At 41.1% G+C, this 24,702-nt stretch overlaps 2 protein-coding genes across 2 annotated transcripts; one reads left to right on the plus strand and one right to left on the minus strand.

Annotated features, from left to right (window-relative positions):
- Positions 1–1,011: 1,011 nt before the first annotated feature.
- On the plus strand, positions 1,012–24,660 carry LOC310925388 (kinase suppressor of Ras 1-like; the record flags this gene model as incomplete). Its single annotated transcript, XM_083887336.1, is given in 20 exon segments — positions 1,012–1,065; positions 1,067–1,087; positions 7,188–7,335; positions 8,337–8,709; positions 9,531–9,694; positions 9,789–9,855; positions 11,803–11,886; positions 11,969–12,030; positions 12,893–13,005; positions 13,121–13,295; positions 14,412–14,469; positions 14,821–14,875; positions 15,649–15,897; positions 15,980–16,176; positions 16,408–16,504; positions 19,354–19,487; positions 19,583–19,714; positions 20,949–21,084; positions 22,615–22,748; positions 23,370–24,660. Coding segments are annotated over 20 exon segments (2,547 nt in total). The 3' UTR covers positions 23,464–24,660.
- On the minus strand, positions 16,807–17,703 carry LOC310924551 (centrosomal protein of 41 kDa-like; the record flags this gene model as incomplete). Its single annotated transcript, XM_083886333.1, has 1 exon — positions 16,807–17,703. One exon carries the CDS (start codon positions 17,701–17,703, stop codon positions 16,807–16,809), a length of 897 nt encoding a protein of 298 aa, XP_083742459.1.
- Positions 24,661–24,702: the final 42 nt, after the last annotated feature.

Below are 24,702 nucleotides of genomic sequence, written 5' to 3' on the forward strand. Positions count from 1 at the left end.
ATGTTTGACGTTAAGTGTCAGAAGTTGATGGTGATGAGACAGGAGTTTCATATGTGTTACTTCATGCACAATGTGAGTGGTAGTAAACATGGCAGAGGCAGCGTGGAGGATCACATCAAGGATCTGTGAGCTGGAATTCAGGAGACGCCCATTCACCAAACATTTTGTCTCCTGTAAAGATCATGGTCTTCCTCTCTTTTGCTCTTGTCTTTTTGTCAGTATGTTCTTCTGTTTTCCTTTCGGATTCAACTTATATTGGGGGGCTCTGAACCAAATTATTTTTTAATGTGAATGCACTCTTCTGTTCTAAATTAGGTCCAGGACCCGGAACTTTGCCAGAGCTGTGCTGGCGTGACAGTGCTTTTTAAATGCTTTCTCTGGTTTAGTAAGGAATCTGTGCATGGTATTGATGATACTCATTAGTCAGATTACCTGTGTCCAAAGACTGTGGGTCAGTGTTTCCAAGCTGCTTCTGCTGCAATGTTGTTTCTGCATGTTGATATTGCACCAGGCCCTCACATGTTTTCCTAGAATATCAGCTTTTACCGTCTAACAGAAGATTTAGAGCCCCACCCACACACAGATACACTAAACCGCTCCAGAGTCGCTTACATAATAAATAAATAAATACAAATCAAAGAAAGAAGTCTGCACTATCTGTTCCCACAGATATTTAGAGGCCAGCTCTCTAAACAAACTTCACACCCAGCTGTGAGACTGACCAAAGTAACCAAAATAAGATCCCAAAGTAAATGAGCCCAAGTTTTCCCAGAGGGAGTCAGGCGCCCCACGGGCGGTCGCCACTGGTCGCTGAAGCACAGCATTGGCATGTCAGGAAGTCTGACCGGCCCACTCACTATCTGGAAAGACCTGCTGAGACAGAGAGAGAGAAAGACAGAGAGGGGAGGGGATAGTTTAGAAGGAGGGAAGAAGAAAAAAACAGGGAGTGTGATAACAAGACTGGGAAGATTTGTTGGCTGACTGTCAGTTTCCCTGCAGCTTGTTGAGCTCATGGATTACTCTGTAACAGCGGCTGAATATTGTGAGCAAGGGGCCTCAGTGTTGAGCAGACACTGTCAACCACATGGTAACGTACTACACCAAACCTCTGCTGTGTCTGTCTGTCAGCTTAGAGTGTGTGAGCCTGAGAACGAAGCGTTAGCAAAGGTGTTTCCTGCACTTCCTCATTGTTGCAGTTTCAGGCAGTGACAGTATCTGTGTGTGTGTATATATATATATATATATATATATGTGTGTGTGTGTTTTTTCTGTGTTTATTCAGCTGTTTGTAGCTTGTGAATCAGTTTTGCCAGTAGCTGAGCTTCAGGGCAGATTCCTATTTGCATGTTAGGTGGAGACGAGGTGTATATCCATAACCACATGCCTGTCAGTGGACTCTACCCCTCTCATTGAGTCGGTCTGCTTTACTGTTTGTTTCTGTGTACAACCTGTTGTATGGTAAACCATTAATAAGTGTTGGAGGAAGACTGGCTGGGCTGTTTCTCTTTCTGATTCACAGCATAAGAAGAAAGTCTTTCTTTCCTGTTTGCTCTGTCTCAGTCAGTGTCCTAACTTGTTGTCAGTGCTTCTCCTCGTTTTCTTCATTTCACTTTGGGCTTTAGTCTCCTTTCAGCGCAGGCAGCTGAGGCATGCCCAGGCACTGCTCAGGTAAAGGTATGCCTCAGCTTTGCAAAAACTCAGCATTGTTTTTACAACAGTTGTGAGGAAGCCATCCACATTAATGTAGAAAAGAAACATCATATCTACAGTCTATCAATGAGGACTAGGTCGCACATTGATAAAGTGGTTTGCTCTGGTGCCTTACAACCCGAGGGTCTCATATTAGAATCTCATCTGGATTCAGGGTTGTGGATGTGTGGAGTTTGCATGTTCCCCCTGTGTTTTTGTCTGGGCACTCCAGTTGTCTCCCACAGTCCAAGAACATGCAGACCGGGTCAATTAGAAGCACTAAATTGACCGTAGATACTAACGTGCGTATTATTTTTTTTGCCTCAGCCTCAGCCTGTGTGAAAGGCTGGTGACCTCTCCAGGTCGTACTCTGCTTCTCGATCAAGATCAGCTAAAATTGACTCCAGTTGACTCTAAGGATAAGCAGTTGAGAATGAATTAATCAGTTGGAGGCAGATTGAAAAGTAACCATTCATTCAAACTTTTATCGACTGTGGCTGAGTTCTAGTTCAGTACTGTGTTCAGTTTAACACGTGTCATTAAAGATTGGTTTTGGTTTACTTTCTTCACATTAGACCATGCGGGCAAATCATACACATATCACATGTTCGTCAGTTTAATTTCAGCAGAATCATCTTTGGGATGAGGTCAGAAGTCCTGTAGATTAACATACTACTCCTATTTTGAATCAGAGTTGGAGTGACTGGTGCTTTTATTCTGAAACAGCAAGCTCTTGTCTGGCAACTGCTCATGTTCAGTAGACGCTGTAATCTTCAAGCTTCTTTTTAACAGTAGTTTTTAGTAATAGTACAGATCCACACTGCACACAGCACTAACTGAATTTTATGAATGTAAAAAAAGTTGTGATATAGCATTCTGCTTGGTATCTATGAAACTAAACCACTGGGGGGGGGGGGGGTGTATGGTGTCATTTGCCTGTGTGACTCATATTGTTTTGAGCATGTGTGCATGGGTGTGTGGATGTGGGTCATCATGGCTAAATGTGGTCCTGTTGACATCACAGATGCAGTTTTGTATATTTTTTCATTATACTTATTATTTTTTGTCTGTCTGTATGTATGTATAACATGTGTTGTCATGGTGTTAGCATCACAGGGTTTTGGTTGAGTGGCAGCTGGTTGTGACGTTGCCCATAAGAATCTGCACTCCCATTTTTGAAGCCTTAAGATTCACAATTTGGTTGGCGCTGCGTTGACACACAAACAACACATTCACAAACATTACCTGCAACCAGGCTACTATTGGATGATACCAACTGTCAATCACAGTCACACTAGTGTCCACTCATGTGTCCTACTTTATCATCTACTTCTAACATAATTTACAAAATCAACATTATGTTCTATTGAGGAAGACCCAAAACTACTGATTGAGGCCATTAATTCCTCAGGAAAATATTTACTGATGATATAAATTAAGTAGAAGGAAGGCTCCTTTTCCCCTACACTTCCATTCAGAGTTCTTTTTGCAACCAGGGAAATCACCCTCTGGTAACTATTCAGAAATTCTTATTTCTTGACTGACTTCCTGGAAGACTACTACAGCCATTATAAGGACCTGAGTGGCCATCTAGACTAGAAAAGTACTACACAGACATAGACAATTGACTTCCAGTGACTATGTTGGGGTAATAGCTTTGCAAGATTGTTCCAAGTTATTTCCCTCTTAATATTCTGAGCACTTCTACATGCAGTGCTTTAAAAAAAAAAAAAAAAATTAAAAAAAAAAATTAAAATCACACCCATTCACATGTTGTCCATGCAGCCACCAAGAGTAATTAGAGGTGACCAGAGGTGTTGTCCCTGTCTGTCCATGTCTCTTACTACAGACACTGGACATAGTGTAGAAAAGAGCCAGTTCCCTGGATACTAGGCAATTCCTTTTCACTACTCTTTTCACTGAGCGTGTGCACACACACACACGCACAGCCAAGGTTGAGAAAACACATTCCAGTAAATTAGAAGCGGTGTAGAATAAACTTGTTTTCACAGTCTACCAGCTGATTCCAGGAATCTGTCTTACATCAAGGTTCAGAAAACAATGCCTGGCTGAACCTGCTGACAGACCCAAAGCACTCTTTTTCAATGGAAATTATGTCTGTGTCGATGTGTCACATGTAAGATTTATTTCCTGTCTATCTGTCTCTTGAACCATTTGAAGAAATAGTCTGACATCCCAGTCCACACCTGTGCTGCCTTTCAGAGCTTTCAGTCTGTGTTTCATATAAACACACACTTTTGGGGTATTTACCTGGATGAAAAAAGATCAATGAGAAACGTAGAGAACACTAATTGGTGCAAAAGTTTGGACAGCCTTCTCAGGACATTGCTCCAAATAGTCAAAGAACTGAATGACCAATAAAGTAACAATTGTGTAGCTCTTTTCCCTAAAATGCCACTGACTTATCCAGACTTTGCTTTGCAGTATTCAGACTTTGACTTATGTGGTGAGGCGAGAGGTTATGTATTCTTCCATGACTCGATCATACAAATCCTGTTTGTGTATCAACACAGTAAACAGAGAGCCAACACTCCTGTGTCTAATAAACATGCCACCTCTGTTGTCCTGTAGGGGCTTGATCTACACGGTCTAGTTTTGATGACCACACAAAATGTTCTCTCGTCCACGTTGGCACAAAGACTTGAGAAGGCAGGCATTATAAAAGGCAGGATAAACCACTGATCTTCTGGTCAGTGGAGAACCATGAATGATCTGAAACTTGGATTAAACATTTGTGGCGTACTCTCTTTGCATTGCTTTAGATTGTTTTGCTTTGATGCTTTACAGCAGTTTACCTCAAGTAGCTGCAACAATGGGTTAGGAGGAGTGACTCTCCTCTCAGCCATGTCAAATTTGTTGCACTGGTGAGCATCATAATTTTGCTAATATTCAGTGTTAGTACATGTCAAAGACAGGGGTGTTCTTCTTCATCTGCAGTGTGCCAGTTTGAATTCAGTTAATGCTTTTAATGCTGTTTTTATCAGCAGTCCTTAGCTCTTCTATAAATCACAATGCACTTAGAATAATAATAAAAAACACATTAAAAAGTGTAAGAAAGATGTTTGGCATCAGCCTTTTTTTCATGACAAATCATGATGCTGATGTCAGTGTTGTCTGCGAAGGTTCTCAGTCATTCAAGAGATTATACCCTAAGGGGTGTAGATAATAGAGAACTGGACTCAGTCGATAATTTTCACCTCATCCAAGAAGCCTCTGATTGGTGGGAAACTCCAGGTATTTGGCCTCTGTGAGCTGATTACCTGTCCAGAGGTATGATCTAGGTCGTTCACACCCTGACCCAGTTTCATGTTGTTAGTTTCACTTGACTCAGTGTGTGTTTTTGGTCACCTGAGAGACACAGTCTGCTGTTCCCACTTGATTTATAACACCAGTAAACATTTTCCTTTGAAGTTAGGTCAACTCAACCCCTAGTTTCAGATCTTCTTTAATAAAACATGACGGCAATTTTGTAAATTATCTTCCAATCTTGAGAGAAAATAGATGATATGACACCAGTATGACTGACAGTTGGTATTGTCCAGGTGGTCTGCAAAGCCTGACTACGGTACCAGTCAAATCATGAATCTCAAGGCTTTAAAAGAGGAGTTCAGATATGGGTGATGTAACATTAGCAGTAGAAATGCTACATAAATCAGTGTGGCCTGCAGCACTGGTGGTAATTAAACTGATGCTTTGTTTGAAGAAGGACTCAGTAAACAAGTGTCAATGCACCACAAAGGTGACCAAAACAAATGACTTCACACATGCCCACAATAAGCTGCAACACTCTCCCCCATCACGCAATGTCCAAGTGGCTTCTTATACACCTCCTAGCTCCACCCTAATCGGACTGCACCATTGCATGAGGTAAAGATAGGTAAACTAGAACAGCCAGAACTCAAATGTCCTTTATCCTGCAACAGAAAAATGAAATATCATTATGTTACTATGAAAGTAAACATGAACTATTAAAGATAAATATGATTCCAACGTCTGTCTTAGTATTTTCACACACATCTAATCAGCCTGATCCAATGCTCCGCTAACCAGCCACAGGTGGCTTCACCGAGGCTGATTACTCTAGGGATCATGAGCAGGTGAAAAGGGAGGAGGAACCTTTTCACAGGTGACAATGCAATTGATTGCCAATTGAATGCAATGTAGTGAGGATGTTGAAAATCTGACATACTATTCAAGAAATAGTGAAGTTCACTCAATGGTCAGTAGACTATAAAATGCTTTTGGTTTTCTAATAGTCATCCATTGTTGGCTGTGGACAGATGGTCCCTGTCTGTGGCTGTAAACACTGTATGGATCACATGCATCCAGTCAATGGGAACCTACAATAACATGTTATGATGTGAGCTAAGAGAAATCTCACCTTGTTCCTCTACCAGGAATTGCCTCACATCTGGCAATCATTGCCCTGAGAAATAACCAATAAATAATAAATATCAGTAAATGAATGTTTGTTCAAGTCTTAATCGACCTGAACTGCCTGCCTGAAGGCAACAGTTTAAAAACAGTCTCGGGTTGGGGTATTTTTTATATGTACTGGACCCTTTTCAAGCAGCTAGAACTGTAGAGTTCTTCCAGGGAGGAGAGAAAGATGATCTTCTGGGTGGTTGTGACAACCCATTGGAGCACTTTCCTCTCTGTTGCTGTTTGGCTGGCAAACCACACAGAGAGGTATTATGATAATGTGCTTCCTATGGAGCAGCTGAAGTGAAAGGAGCCACAGGCAGTTTCTGTTTGAGGTGTTTTTTACTGACGATCATATTGAAGTAGAGTCTCTGCTGTAGTGTTAGCGCTCTAGGTCTCCTCCATGTGCCCCAGAAACCAGATTTGACTGAAGAATGAGACACTCTCAACACAATCCCCGTTATCTGTTTTCATTTTTTTTCCTGAAGTCTATGATCAGCGCTTCTTTTGGCAGTGTTAAAAAAATACAGGATGTTATGCCTGCACCATCCAAACATTTGCTATTCCTCATATCAATATGCAAAATCATCCCCTCAGAAATGAGCTATTGGTGTCATCTGCTGACTGAATGATGGTGTTACAGAGTGTGGGGTGGGGGTGCAGTAATGGGTGTAGAGGTTTAAGAGTATGGGACTCAGCACACAGCCCTGTAGGGAATCAGTGCTGAAGCTGAGGGCTGAGATGTGGGAGCCAATTTCAACCCACTTTACACTTTTGTTATGTGAAGATAATTGAAACAACTAAAGGTCCCACTGGTTATGATTGATGTATTATCAGATCACATTTGATTTATTGAACTTATGTGCAAGGACTGGTACTATTTTAGGGCATTTATGGTTATAAACAGGGAAAAGAAGCACACAGACTTTGGTGTTAACGCTCATAATCACACTGAGTAGACACAATATCCTGCTGATTAAAGTAATAATAGCTTTGCTTGTTGCAATTGTGTGTTGTAAATCAGTGATGGAGATGTCCTGCTTGTCCTCCTACAGGCTGCAACAAGGAAGCCCTCAGTGGACTGCGTGCTGCAGACGTCCAGCCCTGAGCTGCAGGACACGATGAGACGCCTGGGCTCAAACTCAGAGGATCGTTCCCGCCTCACTGCCGCCCTTTCCTGCCTGAAGAGTGCGGATGAAACAGGTGAGAACACTTAGCTGGCCCGGCATGATGTGAAAGCATCAATGACTGCAACTGCTTCAAAAACAAGCAGTCATTCATAATCTCAACTTCTCTCATTGTAATGATGCTAATTTTATAATATCTTAATCTCTCATTGGAAAGGGCCTTTCTGCATGCATGCAGTTTGCATGTTCTCTGGCTTCTTCCCACAGTCCAAAAACATGCAATATGGGGATTAGCTGAACTGGTCACTCTAAATTGACTGTAGGTGTGAGAGCGTGAGTGAATGGTTGTTTGTCTCTATATGTGGCCCTGTGATAGACTGGCGAACTGTCCAGGGTGTACCCCGCCTATCGCCCTATGTCAGCTAGGATAAAGGATAAAGCGGTAGGGTAGATAATGGATGGATGGATGGATTTACTGCTGTTGTTTTGAATCACTGATTTGAAACATAATAGCATAATAGCTGTAGTAAAAGAATGATTCACATTTATGATTTACATAGAAGTGGTTATAAGCCAAAAGTAATTGCCCAAGTCACATTCCTGCAGGGATTGTTCATATTTGTTGTATGACGGACTGACACATTATCAGCACCAACTCTGTGAGGTCATGGGCACTGTTGTCTCCAAGAAGCAGGTGAACACAGGCGCACAAGAAAATCCTGATTCACTAGAGTTGGTGGTCCACTGCTGCCTATATCAGGGAGCTCAAATGTGTTGTGACACAAACTTACCAAAAGAAGCAACAGTAGACCCGCGGCTGTGGTCCTGTGAGCTACAAATGCTTATGTTCTCTGTGGCTTTTGTTCTGAGAGAATGAGTGGTTTACAAACAAGGCTGTCTAATGGTGAAATAAAGCAGCAAATATATTGTAAAGTTATCGGTTATAGCAGTCGTCTTGCTATTGCTAGTTTATTGTCATTGCCACCAGGATTTGGTTTTGTGAGAGAAAATGCTGTGCCACAAAGTTTGTCATGTCTTTTGCATCTTTAATATGAGCCCTTTCCTCTTTGACTGCAGGAGGTGACATGAAGCCTGACTCGGGCGCCTATAGGTCCGACCTCCAGCAAGAGAGTGATGTCTTCTCTTCCACTAACTCATTACCCCTGCAGCCTGTCAGCCGCCGAGGCCCCTCCATCTCCATTTCAGTGGCACCTTGTTCACATGACCAAAGACTGTGCATAACGCCAGATGAAGCAACTGACGTCTTCACCCCGGAGCCAGTCACCCCTCCAGCCACTCAGATGTCAAAGGCGCGCACCGCAAGGCAATCTCACACATCTCCTCCACCTCCTCGCAAATTGCTGCAGCTCTTCCCCAACATTGCACTAACGAGGAGCAAGAGTCATGAGTCGCAGCTCGCCAACCGCATCGAAGAGCCCACCTCCAACAAGTGGGTTTTAGAATTCAACTAGCCGTAGATAATGGATGGATGGATTTCCATGTAAATTAACAAACAAACTGAATTTTATGAACATTTCTGTTGTACCATCCTTGCTATTCTCTTGGCATCTCAAACCCCACAATTAAAATTGTAGTATGTAACTTTTAAATATAAGAAAACGTCCATCACATTCAACCCAATGATTTCACACTATACTGATTTAACTTTATCAGCTCTACTCTACTTTTCTGTCTGTGGAGACAGTGATGCATTTGGCATCACGACTGATGGAAGGAAGGCAGAGCATAACAGCTATGCTAATAAAGTGAAACTGCAGTTGCCTTTAGGTTAAGAAACTATTGTTAAACATGAGTGAGGTTAAACAAATGTTTCAAGCAGAGCCTTAGGTTAAGGAATGAAGTTACACACTGATCGTTAAAAAGACTGCAGAAATAACCATATGTAAGATTTATATTTGCATTAATTATCAGCACAGAATGGACTAATCCAACAATGGCTAATGAACATATTTGCATTAAGCAAACACATTGTTCACTCCAACAGAGAATGAAAAATTATTAATTAACATTTAGAACAGATAAAATATGTGATTAATCAAGTTAACAATGGACAAGTTTGTGATTAATTTCAATTAAATTTGCAACAAGGTGAATGTTTCTAATGACTATCACAACAGGGTTTACCTTGTGCTGATGATGACACATCAGTTGTTTTTTTAGTGCAGCTGAACTGTGACTGTCACAGGATGAGGTGGACTACAGTATCTTAGATCTTGCAGTAAGTGCTCTCTTTCCTCTCCTGCTGTGTAGAATTTGTAAGAAGAACAAAGTGTTGGCTGTCATTCAGATCAACGGCAGCGGGAACAGTCCTGAGGATTCTGCACTACGCTCGCCGCTGCTATCTGCCAGAACACCGGGTCCTGTTCCGGCCTCTGCACCATACACAATGTCCGCTGTCCCCAACCTGCTGGACAGTGAGTCCTCGTTAAGACACTGTGGCTGAATTTCTGCTCTAACGATGCTTCTGTGTTTCCTGTTTCCATCGTGTGCTGTTTTTGCTCTGCACAGATATGACAATGACCAGAGGTTCCCCTCAGACTATGAGGAGAGACATTGGCCTGGCCATAACACACAGGTTAGTCACTGTGATACCTACTGATCTCCTGCCCTGCCTTGTCTACACTCAAAGAATACAAAAGAGCATAAGTGTGAAAGTTAATCATAATAATATATTCGAATGCCTGAAGCAGCTGTCTGTGTAATGGCAAATTCAATTTCTTTGTCTCAGAGCTAGAGCCTTTCCTAACACAAGCTAGCAGGTCCTTTTGTGTATTCAAATTATGATGTCTAGACTAAACTTGCACCTAACTACAACATCCTGCACAATACTTCTGGGAGGGGGGGTTTGTCCCTGATACCTTAAACAAAGGGGTGTGAAAGTACGGCCTGGAGGGGCAGACCCCTTCCACAGCCATTCTGACTAGTGATTCTTAATGTTTGCTCAGTGACATGGGCCTCTCACTCTCTGGGCTCTGATTGTAGATCAAGGAGAAACTTTTATGACTTCTGCTGAAGTCTATATCTTAATATGCTTCTCTGTTTGTTAAGTATTTGTCTTTTCAGTAAATCAGAATAATGGATTTATCATTAATAAATCAAAACACCTTTGATCTCAATGATGGAGGTAGCAGTAGACTAACAACTTGTGTGTCATTAACCTATCAAAGACTTAATCAGGCATATGGTGAGCTCTTCCTTATCTGGCTGAAACCTGTTCTTTCTTCTGTCTCTACTGGCAGCCATGTTATAAATGAGTGTGTTTCTGTGTCGCAGGCTGTTTCAAAACAGTGGTGCAGTCAGTCAGTAATGATGAGTCAGGACCTCAAACAACCAAACTTTACAAAAAACCTGAACTATCCCTTTAACCACAACAGTAAATTTGCCTCTCTGACATGAACCACAACAGCTTTTAAATAAAAACTACTTTTATCAATTGTTTGTGTCACTGGCCAAGATGAACCCACAAGGACAAATTTGCTGTGTGTTGCTTCTACAAACAAACACCCCCACAAACTATTTTGGAATGTTCCGCTATCATTGCTGTGGTTTCCTGTGAACTCCCTATGATAGTCGACCAGGAACAGACAGCATGACTCGCTGAGCTGTCACACTGAGCCCACTGCGATGAACCACTGTGGACTCAGTGCTGTGGTTTTATAAGAAACCAGGAATCTGAACAATGCAGAGTGCTCGGTGTCTGAACCGCTGTTTATTTTACCAAACAAAGTGAATGTTTTCATATCAGTCTTCATCAACTGCATGATAAAAATAAATTGGGTTTCATTTTGTGGCCTGTTTTTCTCACAAACCTGCTGGAAAGTGAAGGTCACAACTACAATATTTTCTCCACTGTCTTTCAGAAGGTCGCCATCACTGTTTAATGTGGTGTTTAACCTGCATTTATCAATTATTGTTTAGCTCAGCAATATTGTCTCAGGGTCACCATCTGCCCTGAGGTGGTACCATAGGAAGTTGTAGAATCTGAGTTCTAAAATTAAACAAAACCATATGTTTTGTCTAAGATGCACAGAGTTGGACAGACCTGATAAAAATAAAGGTCATGTATTGTGTGTAATCTGCACTTTAGCCCACCACACCCTCCTTCAGCTCTCAGTCACAGAAATAGACTAAATCAGGAGTGGGCAACTTTTTTCTCCACAGGGCCAAACTAATGCAGTACACTAAACAACATTAAAGGTAAAATAGCCAGAATGAAGTGTATCCTGTAACAGACATAAATATGAAGCGCTATTTAAGAATCATTCTTAATGAAACTGATACATAAACACTTCCTGAGACAGCTTAAAAACAAAGGTCACACAGTTTGTCATAAGTTAAATGCCATTAATGCAAAGATGCAGCGGTAGAACCTGAAACCTGTCTGCACTTGCAGACAGATACTGAACATCACCTGGTTTTATGTTTGGTGTAAACAGTAACTGGTCTAACTACTACAGAACAGTGGGAGCGTGCATGTCGAAGGTATCTTAGATTTTTAACGCTTTTTTTAATTCCTTTGTAGGTTTTCAACCAAGTCTTGGCTCTCACAGACGTGCCAAGTGTGTCACAGGAGCATGATGTTTGGTGTAAAGTGCAAGCACTGCAAGTAAGAGACGGCAAATAAAACCTGCTCCACTCCACTGTCTGTCTGTTCATGCATGTTAAGTCATCACATCATCTGTTCACAGGTTAAAGTGCCACAACAAATGCACCAAAGATGCTCCCTCATGTCGGATATCATTTCTAACATGTAAGCAACATTCAACACATTTTTTTTTTTAGTTTGAACTATGGTGGATTTAAATCAACATTTGAGCCAGTCATCTTCAGCAGATAGCAGGTGCATTACATAATAACAATAATAATAATAACCTAAAGTGATCTGAGTCAGAACTAGACTTCTGCACCTCCTCTAGACTCTGTTCCCAGAATTTGACCAATCACAGGACTGTTCAGAGAAACAGTGAGCGCTCCTGGTTGCTTGTACTGTTAAGCAGCTGGTGGAAAGGTCGCCATTCCAGTTTTGGCAACAAGTGTCAATGCTGCAAATCAACCTAACAAAAGGGGAAAAAAGTCAGACAATTCATGAAATAAATCATATTTCAATGTGAATGGAGTATTTTTAGAGATGGAGAGATTGTCTTGAGAGAAAGAAAGGGTGCTCGTATTGGTTGTGAAGCTAAGCAGCTGGGCATACACGTCCTTTTGGTGGAAAGGTCACCATTCCACTGTTAGCAACAAGTGTCGATGCTGCAAAACAACAACAGTTAAGTCAGCAATAAATCATTTCTCAATCTGGATGGAGTGTTTCAGAGATGAAGAGATTGCCTCAGGTCACCTGTCTCGTACAAAGTGTGTGTAGCAGCCCTTGCTCATCTGGTGGGAGGGGCTCAGAACAGAGAGCCTCCCCCCAAAATGTTAATGACCTAAACATGAGGCTCATTAATCATGAGTCAGTGATTTGTGTGTCTTTATGTGTCTGTGTGCATGTTTCATTTGTGAAAATGATGCATTTTCTCAGATTATTTTCCCCTGAGATGTGTAAACAAAAAAGATAATTATTTCTGTATCTTTCCATGTGAAATGTTGTAATTCTTGAATCTGACTTGCAGTGCCAAGGATGCGCAGGGCAGAATCAGTGCCCTCAGATATCAATAATCGGATCGATCACACAGCAGAGATCCCACTGCAATATGGCACTTTACCAAAGGCAATAAACAAAAGGGTGAGAACAGCTTTTACTACCTGAAGACGACTGATTAGATGAAGATTAGAAATGTAGGACTGAGATGACGTCAATGCACTGGAAATACACTGTGTGTGTGTGTGTGTGTTCACAGGAGCCTCCCGCCACTTTAAACCAGCTGGATTCCAGCAGTAACCCGTCATCAGCCACCTCCTCCACACCCTCCTCCCCTGCACATCTGCAGCAGAGTAACCCCCCAAGCGTCAGCGCCACCCCCCCTGCCAACCCTTCTCCACGGGGCTCCAGCGACAATCGCTTCAACTTCCCAGGTCAGCAGCCTGTCACTCACTGTTGTCACTCAAGCTCCATTCATTTTCAGACCTGGTATTAACATCGATTCATAATTGATCTGATCACAAGTGGACTGCGCTAAGTGAATCGGTTCTCACCTGACATTACCGTCTGATCTGATACACTTCACCATTGTGTCAGAAATGAAAAGAAAAAAGTCAGTGTCAATGATATTTCAAGACAATTTGCTTTAACAATATTTCTTAACAAGATAAAAATTTTAAAGTTTTTTTTTGTATGCATTTCCATACTTCTTTCCTAGTTACTGTAATTACCTAAATAGCTGTGCTCCCATTAACACAAGGTGGCAGCATCAGTTTAGAGGACTGCAGAAGTGATGAAAATGACAAGTATCCTTGAACACATCTGTCTCACACATTTGGTTAGAGGACTAATGTGTGATTGCAGAAGTAATGGATTTCACAAGGTTAATTGAAGGCACCTCTAAGCTCAACATGCCGTGGACTCTGCATTACACTCACCAGGCCTCATGCTCTGGAGAGTTCATGGATCCAACAATGTTCACCATCCTTTTGTTTCATGGACTCTTTAGAAAGTTGTCTATGTTATTAATCATTGCAATAAAATCACATACAGACACAAACAAGCACTTAAATGAGCAAATATAGCCATTAATCCATAATTTGTGTGTTATTTAGCCAGTGAGGTTTACATGCGAGGTGGACACTAAATTGACCATAATATGGTCAATTTAGTGTCCACCACATATTATGTGTGATTGAAGCAGTTCAGCCACTGGGCACTATTGGATCCAGTGTTTACCACTGCCTACAGGTTGTAAAATATCACATCAGAGCTGCTTGATTGGTTAAAACAATTAATCAACTCTAATTTTAACCATTAAACAAAGAAAATCGTTTCACAATCAGTGTTCATAGGTCAGAATATTTCAGCGGAGGAGGAGGTCTCTGATCTATCCTGAGGATAGATTGTGTTTACAGATGCTAAAGTATGGAGACATGGTTTCCCACAACACTTTAACCAATCAGGTGCCTAAACTCCACAAAGGGGCAGACCTCTCTGCTCGTGAGGTTAGACTGTTTGTCCATGAATTAAATGTTGTTTTCCAACAGATGTCCCTGTTTCCATGAGTGCTGCTGTTCCACATTCAAGCAGCCACAATGACTCTGGGTAAGAGACACCAGCACTGATACACAGACTCCAACAAAAACAAGATTCCAAATGTGTGTGTTTTATGTTAGCCACCAGAGGGCACTGGCAAATTACTCTTTACACTGAAAGAGATCCTCAACACATTTCTGAAACAATTCTAAAGCACATATATGAACCATTATTGTGTTATTAATAAATAAATCTGCCAAAATGTAATTTTTTGATAATTTAACCCTGCTTTAGTAATGGTCCATCAGTGCGTTCAATTTTCCCTTAATCTATGGTCTACCATCATGGTCATTTCATGCCTTAATATCATAATTTCTTACATATAGTGACGTTTAAAACACATCATGGTTTTCCTTACAGAGCCTCACAGGTGGCCGTCATTGAGACACAGCTCCCATCCACAGAACATGGAGGGGTGAGTATTAACTGTGACCAAAGAGAAGTGATTAGTTCTTCCTTTGTTACATACATTTTTGACAATGCTGTTTGTCAAAGGATGTGCTTATGTATTATACATAAGTATGTCCTGCTAGTGCACAACAGTGCAGCATATTTTCCATTTTTGTGTAACCAATGTACCATATCGTCTACGATATATTTTTTTTAATATTACTTTATTGTCATAAAATGATGAGTTTCGTCTCGTAATATTATGACGTCTTTAATATTACGACTTTGGGCCTAATACTCATAATCATCAGAGGAAGTATAATAGGATAATATTGTTTGTGTGATTATAGGCACCATGTTCATGTTGATGTTATTGAAATGATGGTCTAAAACATGCTGTGTTACTCTCTTGATTGTAACAAGCAAAGCACTACCTCCATTCCTTGAGCTCCTGTTGTCCTCAAAGTAAAGCAAAATTCTAAATTGTTGCCTCCAAATAAAGAAAAATGAACCCAAATATACAGTAGATACAAACATGTTGACAGAATGATATACTGATGGTCAGGAGATACAAAGTATGGTGACTGAAACTTTCACAGAAGTTTTGTGAGCGACAATTAAGTGTTGGCCGATGTTGCCTCATTGTCACAAAGCAAGGCTGGAAAGTGAGAAATAATCCTAACACATCTTGTAGCATAACAAAATAAAGAATTACAGACACACAAAGTTGACCAGACATATGGACATTGTTTTTGTCCGTCAGGCAATTTCCCTTTATTCTGCTATTTGTCCCAGCAGGAGGGGGTAGAGGAAGACTACCCAGCTGAGGACGAGGAAGCAGCTGACCAGAGCAACGTTAAAAATAGTTATGCTGCCGAGGAGTATGATGAAGATGAGCTGGAGGACCTGCCGTCCTCCATATGTCGCCGTGGGACCGCTGGTCGCTGGAGGGGCCAGATCTGTCGTAAAGCCAGCCAGACCAGCGTCTACCTGCAGGAGTGGGACATCCCGTATGAGCAGCTGGAACTGGGAGAGCTTATTGGCAAGGTGAGGATGGAGATAAAGTAGACGTAGACTAACAGTGTCTTCGTCCAACACAGCTGACACATTTGTCTTTGTGACTGTCCAGGGTCGCTGGGGAAAGGTGCATAAGGGTCGCTGGCACGGTGAGGTGGCCATACGCCTAATGGAGATTGACGGCAACAACCAGGATCACCTGAAGCTCTTCAAGAAGGAGGTGATGAATTACAGGCAGACCAGGCACGAAAATGTGGTCCTGTTCATGGGCGCCTGCCTGGCCCCGCCCCACCTCGCCATCATCACCAGGTGATTTTTCAGAATTAAAAAAAAAGACACTTTCTCCTCTGAGACAACACACCTCTGATAATGCTGAGTCAACATTTGCAATTGTTTTTTTGTTTGGTATTATTACTATTAGTAGTCGTAGTATATGCAGTGGCCTCTTGCCTTTTTCAGCTGATATCAACAATGCATACTTCATTTTTTGATATGCTCTTATGTGTTTTTCAGTAATATGTCATGTGTTTTGTTTTATAGTTTCTGCAAAGGTTTGACTTTGTTCTCTGTTGTGAGAGAAAGAGGTCACATGCTGGACATCAATAAAACCAGACAGATTGCACAGGACATAGTCAAGGTAAGCAGTAAGCGGTATCTGTACGTCTGTCTGTCTGTCAGAACATCTCTGTATGTCTGTCTGTCATTGGTTGTCTTTTACGCTTCCTACCACGGACAGGACTTGAGTCACATGATTCACTCGAGTCAGACTTAAGTTACAGTTTTTTTCTGCTTGAGACTTGACTTTACAAAATCAATAGACTTGCAACTCCTCTTGGACTTAATTTAGCAGCACTGCCTCAATGACTTGAATGACAACCTTTTGACTTGAAAAGTCATGAAGTGTTGTGTGTTCATCTGTGTGGCTGAGGGTTGGTGGGGTTATTTCCAGGGTCTCCTGATTTGAACCATGGAAGTCTGTTGACTTTCGGTTCTGGACACTCCAGACTGGGAGCGGATGGTTGACGTGCGGCCAGACAGTTTCGAGTGTCTATTGCTTTGAACGCCAGAGCTTGATTGACTTCCAACTCTACACACTCTAGATTGGGAGCTGATTTCCTCCAGTTGCTGCTGGATCTTGGACAGCTCATGTGATGTAAACCGCCTCCTGCTCTCTGCTGTCTGTATCACTGCTGTCTGTATCACCTGCTGCTGCTGCTGCTGCAAATTCTTTCTCCTTTTTGAGGATGTGAACGAGGACATACACGAGGAAGTGGACGAGGACAAATGGGATGTTGGCATGGAGCCCGTCGTCATCCCTTCTGGAAATTTCTTTGAGATTATCTTGAGACCTCCAGACAGCATGAAGACATTGTCAAATCCTCGTTGGCACATGATGGTGGCCGCCTGACTGGCAGCACTCTCGTCCTCATCATACAAAATTATCATTTTCCCTGGTACATTTTTATATGCCCACATTTCTTTGATTCCCTCCTGTTGAAATAGCATGCGAAGTGGAAAACTGTATGCACCAATGATGTGACAGCGGTTGTAATCATCTCGGTCCCGTACATCCAGCAGCATGTAGGGGCAGTTGGGATAGGGTCTGTCCGCCAGCTCAATCTCTGACTCCTCGCTCTCGGGGCTCATGTCTCTCCCACAGCTGAACACACCAAACTGTGTTGATTTTGCAGTGTTCCGCAGCTGCTCAGTGTCCCTGGTGTTTCTTACATCCTGGTGACTGAAATGACACCGCAGTTTTGCATCTTTGACTCCGTGTGAGTCACCGTCTGTCACAATCTCGTTCACGTCTGACACAGAGGATGCCTGAATGATCATTTGTGCTAATGTCGTCACCTTTAACCGCTTGAATAATTCATCTTTACGAAACTTGAAATACAGTCTCCTCTCCTCAAGCCGTTCCATATATTGTGAAAGGCTGGCTCCTGTATCCAACGTGGTTTTCACATTCTGATACTTTGGGTTTTTCTGTATTTTTTTCCCCCCATACTTCACATTACCTATTCCCCAATTGAGCGTCATCCTCCTGTGTATGGTAATACAAAACCAGATTTATTTTTCTTTGGTGATTTGTGGCAGTTGATGTAATGTTGCAGTGCTGCCTTTTCCACTCTGATGACATCAACACATTTAATCATATCAAAGGCAAGAGTATTGATGACATAGGTGTTTGAAGGTTAAGGTGAAGGAAGGTAAATGTTTGAGAAGCTATGACACGTGTGTGATAATTACACATGGGTTGTTTTCACCATAGAGTGGCAATTTTCATTTCTTTCATGACCTGTCCACCCCGCCTGTCACCCTTTGTCAACTGTGATTGGCACCAGCTGCCCGTGACTCTCATGTGGAGGATAAAGTGTTAGACTATGAAGGAATTACTGAACTTTGAGACAGACATTGACAGCAAAGGCAATGCAAATTCTGAAAAACCCATCACAGACAATTACAGATGCCAACTGTAGTTACTCCACCACCCACTGACCAACCAGCAGGATTCACATGGCTGATCTATGCACATGTAAAGATCAGATCAAAGGCAGATAGGACAGATGAGGGATTCTGTTGTTGGATATAATAAAGCAATAATAATCATTGTCTTCTCATGCAAAGTGCTTTTTATTGATTGTAGGGTTGAGGTTGTTGAGGTAGCGAGAATCCTATGGTAGGAGTCAAGGAAAGACATTGGCAAATTAAACTGAATGGTTAAATAATACACATAGGAGAAATAATTTAAATCTGAAAGTATTTTTCATACAGTGTTCAATGTTGTTATTATTATATTATTATTCATTACATTTCTAGAGCGCATTTCTAGACACCCAAAGCACTTTACAAATTGGCCATTATTAACACTTTCTCACGAGTGATGGTAAGCTCGTGTAGCCACAGCTGCTCTGGAGCATGACTGACGGAAGCGTGGCTGCCAATGTGCACCAAACGGCCCCTCCGACCACCACCACCATTCATACATACATTCATCGCAATTTTTTTTTTTTTTTTTTTCGAACTGTGGGAGGAATCCGGAGTACCCGTAGACAACCCATGCATACACGGGGAGAACATGCAATCTCCTTGCAGAAAGGCTCTTGTTCCAACTGGGGCTCAAAGTTGTTCCAACCGGGGTTTGAACCCAGGAACTTTCTTGCTGCAAAGGCGAGAGTGCTAACCACTACACCAACCGTGGGCCCGTTATCATAGGCAGTGATATTTTCTTCTCTGAAATATATTCAGAAAGGAGGTACATTCATCCAGAGGTTAACTTGCATTTATTAGCTTATGTTGATTTTTGAACTGTCTCCAACATAGAGAATTCCAGGGAAACTGGTTGGCGACTAAAATTGTTGATTGTGTGCACTGTGAGTAAATGTATATGTGAAGGTGTTACTCAGCCATGAATCCGCTCATCACCCACTCTCAAGAATGAAAGTATAAATGAGATATGTTGACTAAAATCCCTCTTTTCGGCAGGGAATGGGTTATCTCCATGCCAAAGGCATCATTCATAAGGATCTGAAGTCTAAGAACGTATTCTATGACACAAACAGGGTAGTCATCACAGACTTTGGCCTATTTGGGATGTCTGGAGTGGTAGAAGAAGGCAGGTAGGAGTAAAATAAGGGTAAAGTTAAAATAAAAAAAATCACTCTGTATGTCTGTATGAATTGTTATCTTAAATGTTTGTTTTCAATGCATTTAGACGGAATAATGTGTTGCGGATACCCCACGGCTGGATTCACTACCTGGCTCCAGAGATTGTCCGTAAGATGAGTCCAGAGGTGGATGAGGACCAGCTGCCTTTTTCCAAAGCTGCCGATATCTATGCCTTTGGGTACTGACCAGTCTTTATTCCACTTAAACAGCAACACTCAAGTTATGCATAGTTTCAAATGTAACAGAAGCACTGAAATATAGTTTGATTTTTTTTCTGTGGTTGTTACTTATTTGTTTGAATCAACCACGAAAAGATGTACTAGTTGGCAGTGTTTTGATAATTATTCACAGATGTTCTACACTGGCACTTTAAAGTTAGGATTCAAGATTTTTGTATCACAGTTTGGAATGTTTAATATTGTATTTTAGTTCCAGAATGTTGGGTCACATTGGCCTTTTGAAGATTTGGTCCTAGAAAGTAAGTTTGTAATTCTTTAGGGACAGTTATGGAACGTTGGGTCGTGTAAGGTTGGGCTTCTAGAAAGTTACAGGAGAAGAGGTTGTATAGAAGAACAATTTCTCGAATAAGAAACACACCAGATAAAACATTTCAGAACTTCAGTATGTTGTAAGAGACCATTTTCCTGTCCTTTATTTCTACTAATCAGGAGAAAATCAATTTAGGACCCAATAGCAGGCAGGCAAGGAGATGTGGCACTTTTTAACTGTTTATTCAAAAAGGGAAAGGTTAACTAACGTCAGGGAAGTAGTTGAGGTACCGGTAGCAGAGGTGGCGATCAGTCCCAAACAGCAGTGAGGATAAGCGTCATGTAATGCGTCATGTCCTGTGTTCTCCTGTGTCCAGGAGAACACAGGAATGAATAAAAAAAAGGAAATACAAGCAGCAAGTAGACACTACAGTCAACAATGTTTTCCAGGAGCGCTGTGACATTAGCACAGAGTTGTCTGTTACCATCTGGTGGTGACTGAGGAACAGGAAATATAAAGGCTGGGCTGATGAGTGGATTGGAAGCAGGTGTACTCCTGCTGCAGCAGGAGAGAAAGGAGGAGACAGGTGGAGGCAAGGTGTAGTGTAGGGAAGTAATTATACTCTCTTTATAGTATAGTCTATAGTTTGGTTTCATGTGGTAATTCAGAATAAAATCCCTTCAAAGAAACAAAAAATGGTTAAATCAGATAAATAAATACATTCATTAAATGGGAAATTCACATGGGTTGAGAAAATGCAACCACACTTATTCTAAAATTGTGTAAGTCCATGTTCTCTGAAAGCTTTATGATCCATGTGGGTCACTTATGACAGAAAGTGAATGAAAAAGAATCTGGCACATCTGCACAGTTATTTAGCTGACTGTTCTCTGACTCTGACGTTTGTGTCCTGTCACTTTCAGCACAGTCTGGTATGAGCTTCAGGTTGGAGACTGGCCAATCACCAACCAACCTGTGGAAGCTAAAATCTGGCTCGTTGGCAGCGGTGTGGGCATGAAGAATGTGCTGACAGATGCCAATCTGGGGAAGGAGGTTACGGTGGGTCTGCTAACATCGCAGAGGAACAAGCCTCATCATTTATTGTCATCTTTAAGCCCGTACTTAACTTTAGACTAACCAAATTGATGATTTTTATTATGAACTGCAACCACAGCACACATTATAATACTAATACTACTAATAATTAACTATTTGTATAGCACCTTTCATACAAGTGTTGCAGCTCAAAGTGTTTCACAATAAAAGGAAAATAACATTTAAAAAGCAAATACAACAATTAAACACAACACAGGGTGGAATGAAAAGGAGCTAGTTGAAGGCTAGAGTAAAAAGACAAGTTTTAAGTCTTTTAAAAAGTTCTAGTGAGCTGGCTTCCCTGATATCAAAGGGTAGTGTGTTCCAAAGTTTAGGAGCGTAAGTAACAGGCCAATTTTCTTTTGACTTGTGGGAACTCGCCAATAAACCAGCAGTGGATGGTCGCAGTGTTCTTTGCGGTACATAGCTAACAAGGGAGTTGATTTATAAATGGTCGTACTTTATCAATATTTCTATTTCTTTGAAAAACAAATACAATACAATTATTGTATTTGTATTTTAGTACTGATTAGATAAATTCTATTCACATCCACAGTATTTAATATAATTTTGTGGTGATTAATCTTATATTTAATGACTCCATTAATCATGATCACCAGCATAAATCATTCGTGTTACGGTTGCAAACTTCATGCATTTTCATGCAATAGTTAGGTTAATCATTGATTGAGTGCATTCTTTTACCACCAGTCAACTAGATTTACATCCAGAGAAGAGTTTGTCGCTGAGGAAGTTTTATACTTCTGTTCACTGTCCTTCTCCTGAGTTGCAGTTGTCACAGAGCTTTGCAGGACAGATGTCATATTTGTTTCCATCAACTTTGACTTCTTCTTTTTCTTCTGTTAACCAAAAACATGTGAGGTCTGGAGAAATGACAGGCTAACAAAATTAAACCGTCATAGTTATTAATTATTTATTTGTTATTAGCAAATGGTTAATCATTACCATCTCAGGTCAAGTGTTATTGTTAGGTATTAATTCAAATCAATTGAAGTTACAGATCAGTCAGTCCCCTGTTTCTGTTGTGGAACAGTTAAAACCATTTCCTTTGGAGTGCCACAGGGTTCTATCTCAGGTCCAATTTTTATTTGCATTATACAAAACCTTTGTTGCACCTTTTTAAAATTAAGGTTAAAAGGTCATAAAATCCCTATCTATCCCTTTCTTTGGTTCATTCTTTCAGCAGCCAAGTTAAATGGCATGTCTCTTTGATTCTGGTTTAATTATATTTTTAATCTCTTACAGCACTAGCATTTTCCCTGTTAAATTTTACATTAAGGAGAATGTAGACTAATAATGTAGACTTGTAAAGTGACTTTAAATGTAGACACCCAATTACAGAGGTAGCTCTTTGTTGTTAATTCTAGCCTTCACTCACTTTTCCATTAACATTCACTGCTTTCTGATGCTTTTGCAGCCTCGTTGTTCACTCGCTAAAGGCCCAAAGATTTTAAACCACCTGTTTCCCAACAGGAGATCCTCTCTGCATGCTGGTCCTTCGAGGCAGACGACAGGCCGACTTTCACCCTGATGTCTGACATGCTGGAGAAACTTCCCAAACTGAACCGCCGACTCTCTCATCCTGGACACTTCTGGAAGACTAATGAGTATGTATCATAGATTGGACGTTCCAGTCCCAGGGCGAACCAGCCCGACACTAAAAAGGGGAGTCTACACATTTGATGTAGTTCATCACTGCTGTATCATTATCCACATATTCATGTCAGAACAGCATGCAGGCAGAATGGGTTTGAGCTGAAAAGAACCAATACACGATCAATCAATACATGATCAATCAAATGCAAATGTAAAAAAAAAAAGGATTTTATAAAGAAATGTGAATATATGATTCTGTCCTGCTGATTATCAACTGATATAAAGGATCTGAAATGTGACTGCCATTTGTATTTTGGGGAAGTATCTCTGATTTTTTTTATTCCTAACATGGCATATCAGTCATTACTCTCTGAATACTGACACACAGTTTGAAAAAAAAAACATTCTTTCTTGTCTTTCTGAGAATCGCTCTCATCTTTCTCTTCCCTGTCATTTCCTGTCAACTGGGTGTCGACTGATTCACCCCTGCCTGCGCCTGCTGTGTCTGATCTCCATGGCTTCCCTTGGATCCTACACTTCATCTTCATCTGTGCTCTTCTCTGTCCACGTGCTCACTTGTTTTCCAACTCTCCCAATTTCTGTTTCTTTGCCGCTTTTGCCTGTTGGTGAAGGTTGTGGGATCATCATCATCATCACTGTCTGAGAGATCTCTGTCACCAGAGTATGCATGCTCACTGTCCATACATGTACAAATATAGCAGCTGAGAGCTGACCACCTTTAAAACTCTATCGCCAAAACCTGTATTGGATTGAGCTTGATCTTAAAGAGACTAAGGAGAACAAGTGTCATGTGATCTGCATCTGTTGTTAATAAGTACTCTTTTTATATGTTGCCTGCCCACACTGATAATGATGATGATGATGATGATGATGAGACATCATGGTCTCTGTTTTGTAAGAACTCCCTTAAATTCTATAACTGGTTTTGGCAAGGATACCATGGTTGGAAACCCCTTAATTGGGCCCCATTATATTCAGTTTGTGGACCCTCAGTGTGCAGAGCTCTGAACCTGGATAAATAAACAAAACAATATCAAAGAAAGATACACCAATAATGAGAAAATTAGAAAATGCGTGCTGTTGTAATTTACTGAAAAGTGAATTGATAAAGAGGATGTATTAAAAGGGGATGTAATCATGCGGTTTTCTGTACACAATGTCAATTTTGTAAATTTAGTTCCCAGTTCGAGGGAAATAAATGATCAAGCTCAGCACACATGGGTGGAAACCAGTGTCAGTGACAGATGGTATCATCCTCTAGCGGGGCCTGGTTTCTAGAGGACGTCTGTGAAATTCCATTTGCAAAAACATCAATATGGCGCCGGCTAAATTGTGAACATCAAGGCTTCAGCATTGGAGTTCAGATTCACCCACATAGAGATTTTATACATGAACTGCACTTGAAATGTTCTAATTTGCTCAGTTTGAATCCTGGCAGGACAATGGCTCTTGTGAATTGAAATTTTAATTGTGAATTATGTGATGATGCTGCAGCTGTGTGTGCGTGTGTGTGTGCATGTGTGTGTGTGTGCGTGCATGGATGCATGTGTGTGTCCTGCCTCACACCAGTCAGTGGGGTGTGTGTACGATATTCAATGAATGTCATGGGCTTCCAAAAAAAATGGTGAAACCCAATCAAGCATGATCGAGCAGTGACCCGATGTATACATGTATATAACGTGCTGGTTGTTGTATTTAAAATACAGTGCTTGTGTGAGTGCAAGGTTTCATTGTAACTGGTACTTCATGTGTATTTATGTATAGATGATAGACACTCCAAACTGTTGACAGTTGACTGGTGTTTTCTTTTTGAGGATGGGTTGCGAGAATTTTTGTACATAATGTGTTGATATTTTGGAAGCTTCTGGTCTGAACAACTGTAGACATTAAAGCTGATTTGAAAGATAAACGAAGGGCTGTTTTTATTTATTTATTTTACTGTGG

Source organism: Microchirus variegatus, assembly GCF_963457635.1.
Source record: "Microchirus variegatus genome assembly, chromosome: 3".
NCBI lineage: Eukaryota > Metazoa > Chordata > Actinopteri > Pleuronectiformes > Soleidae > Microchirus > Microchirus variegatus.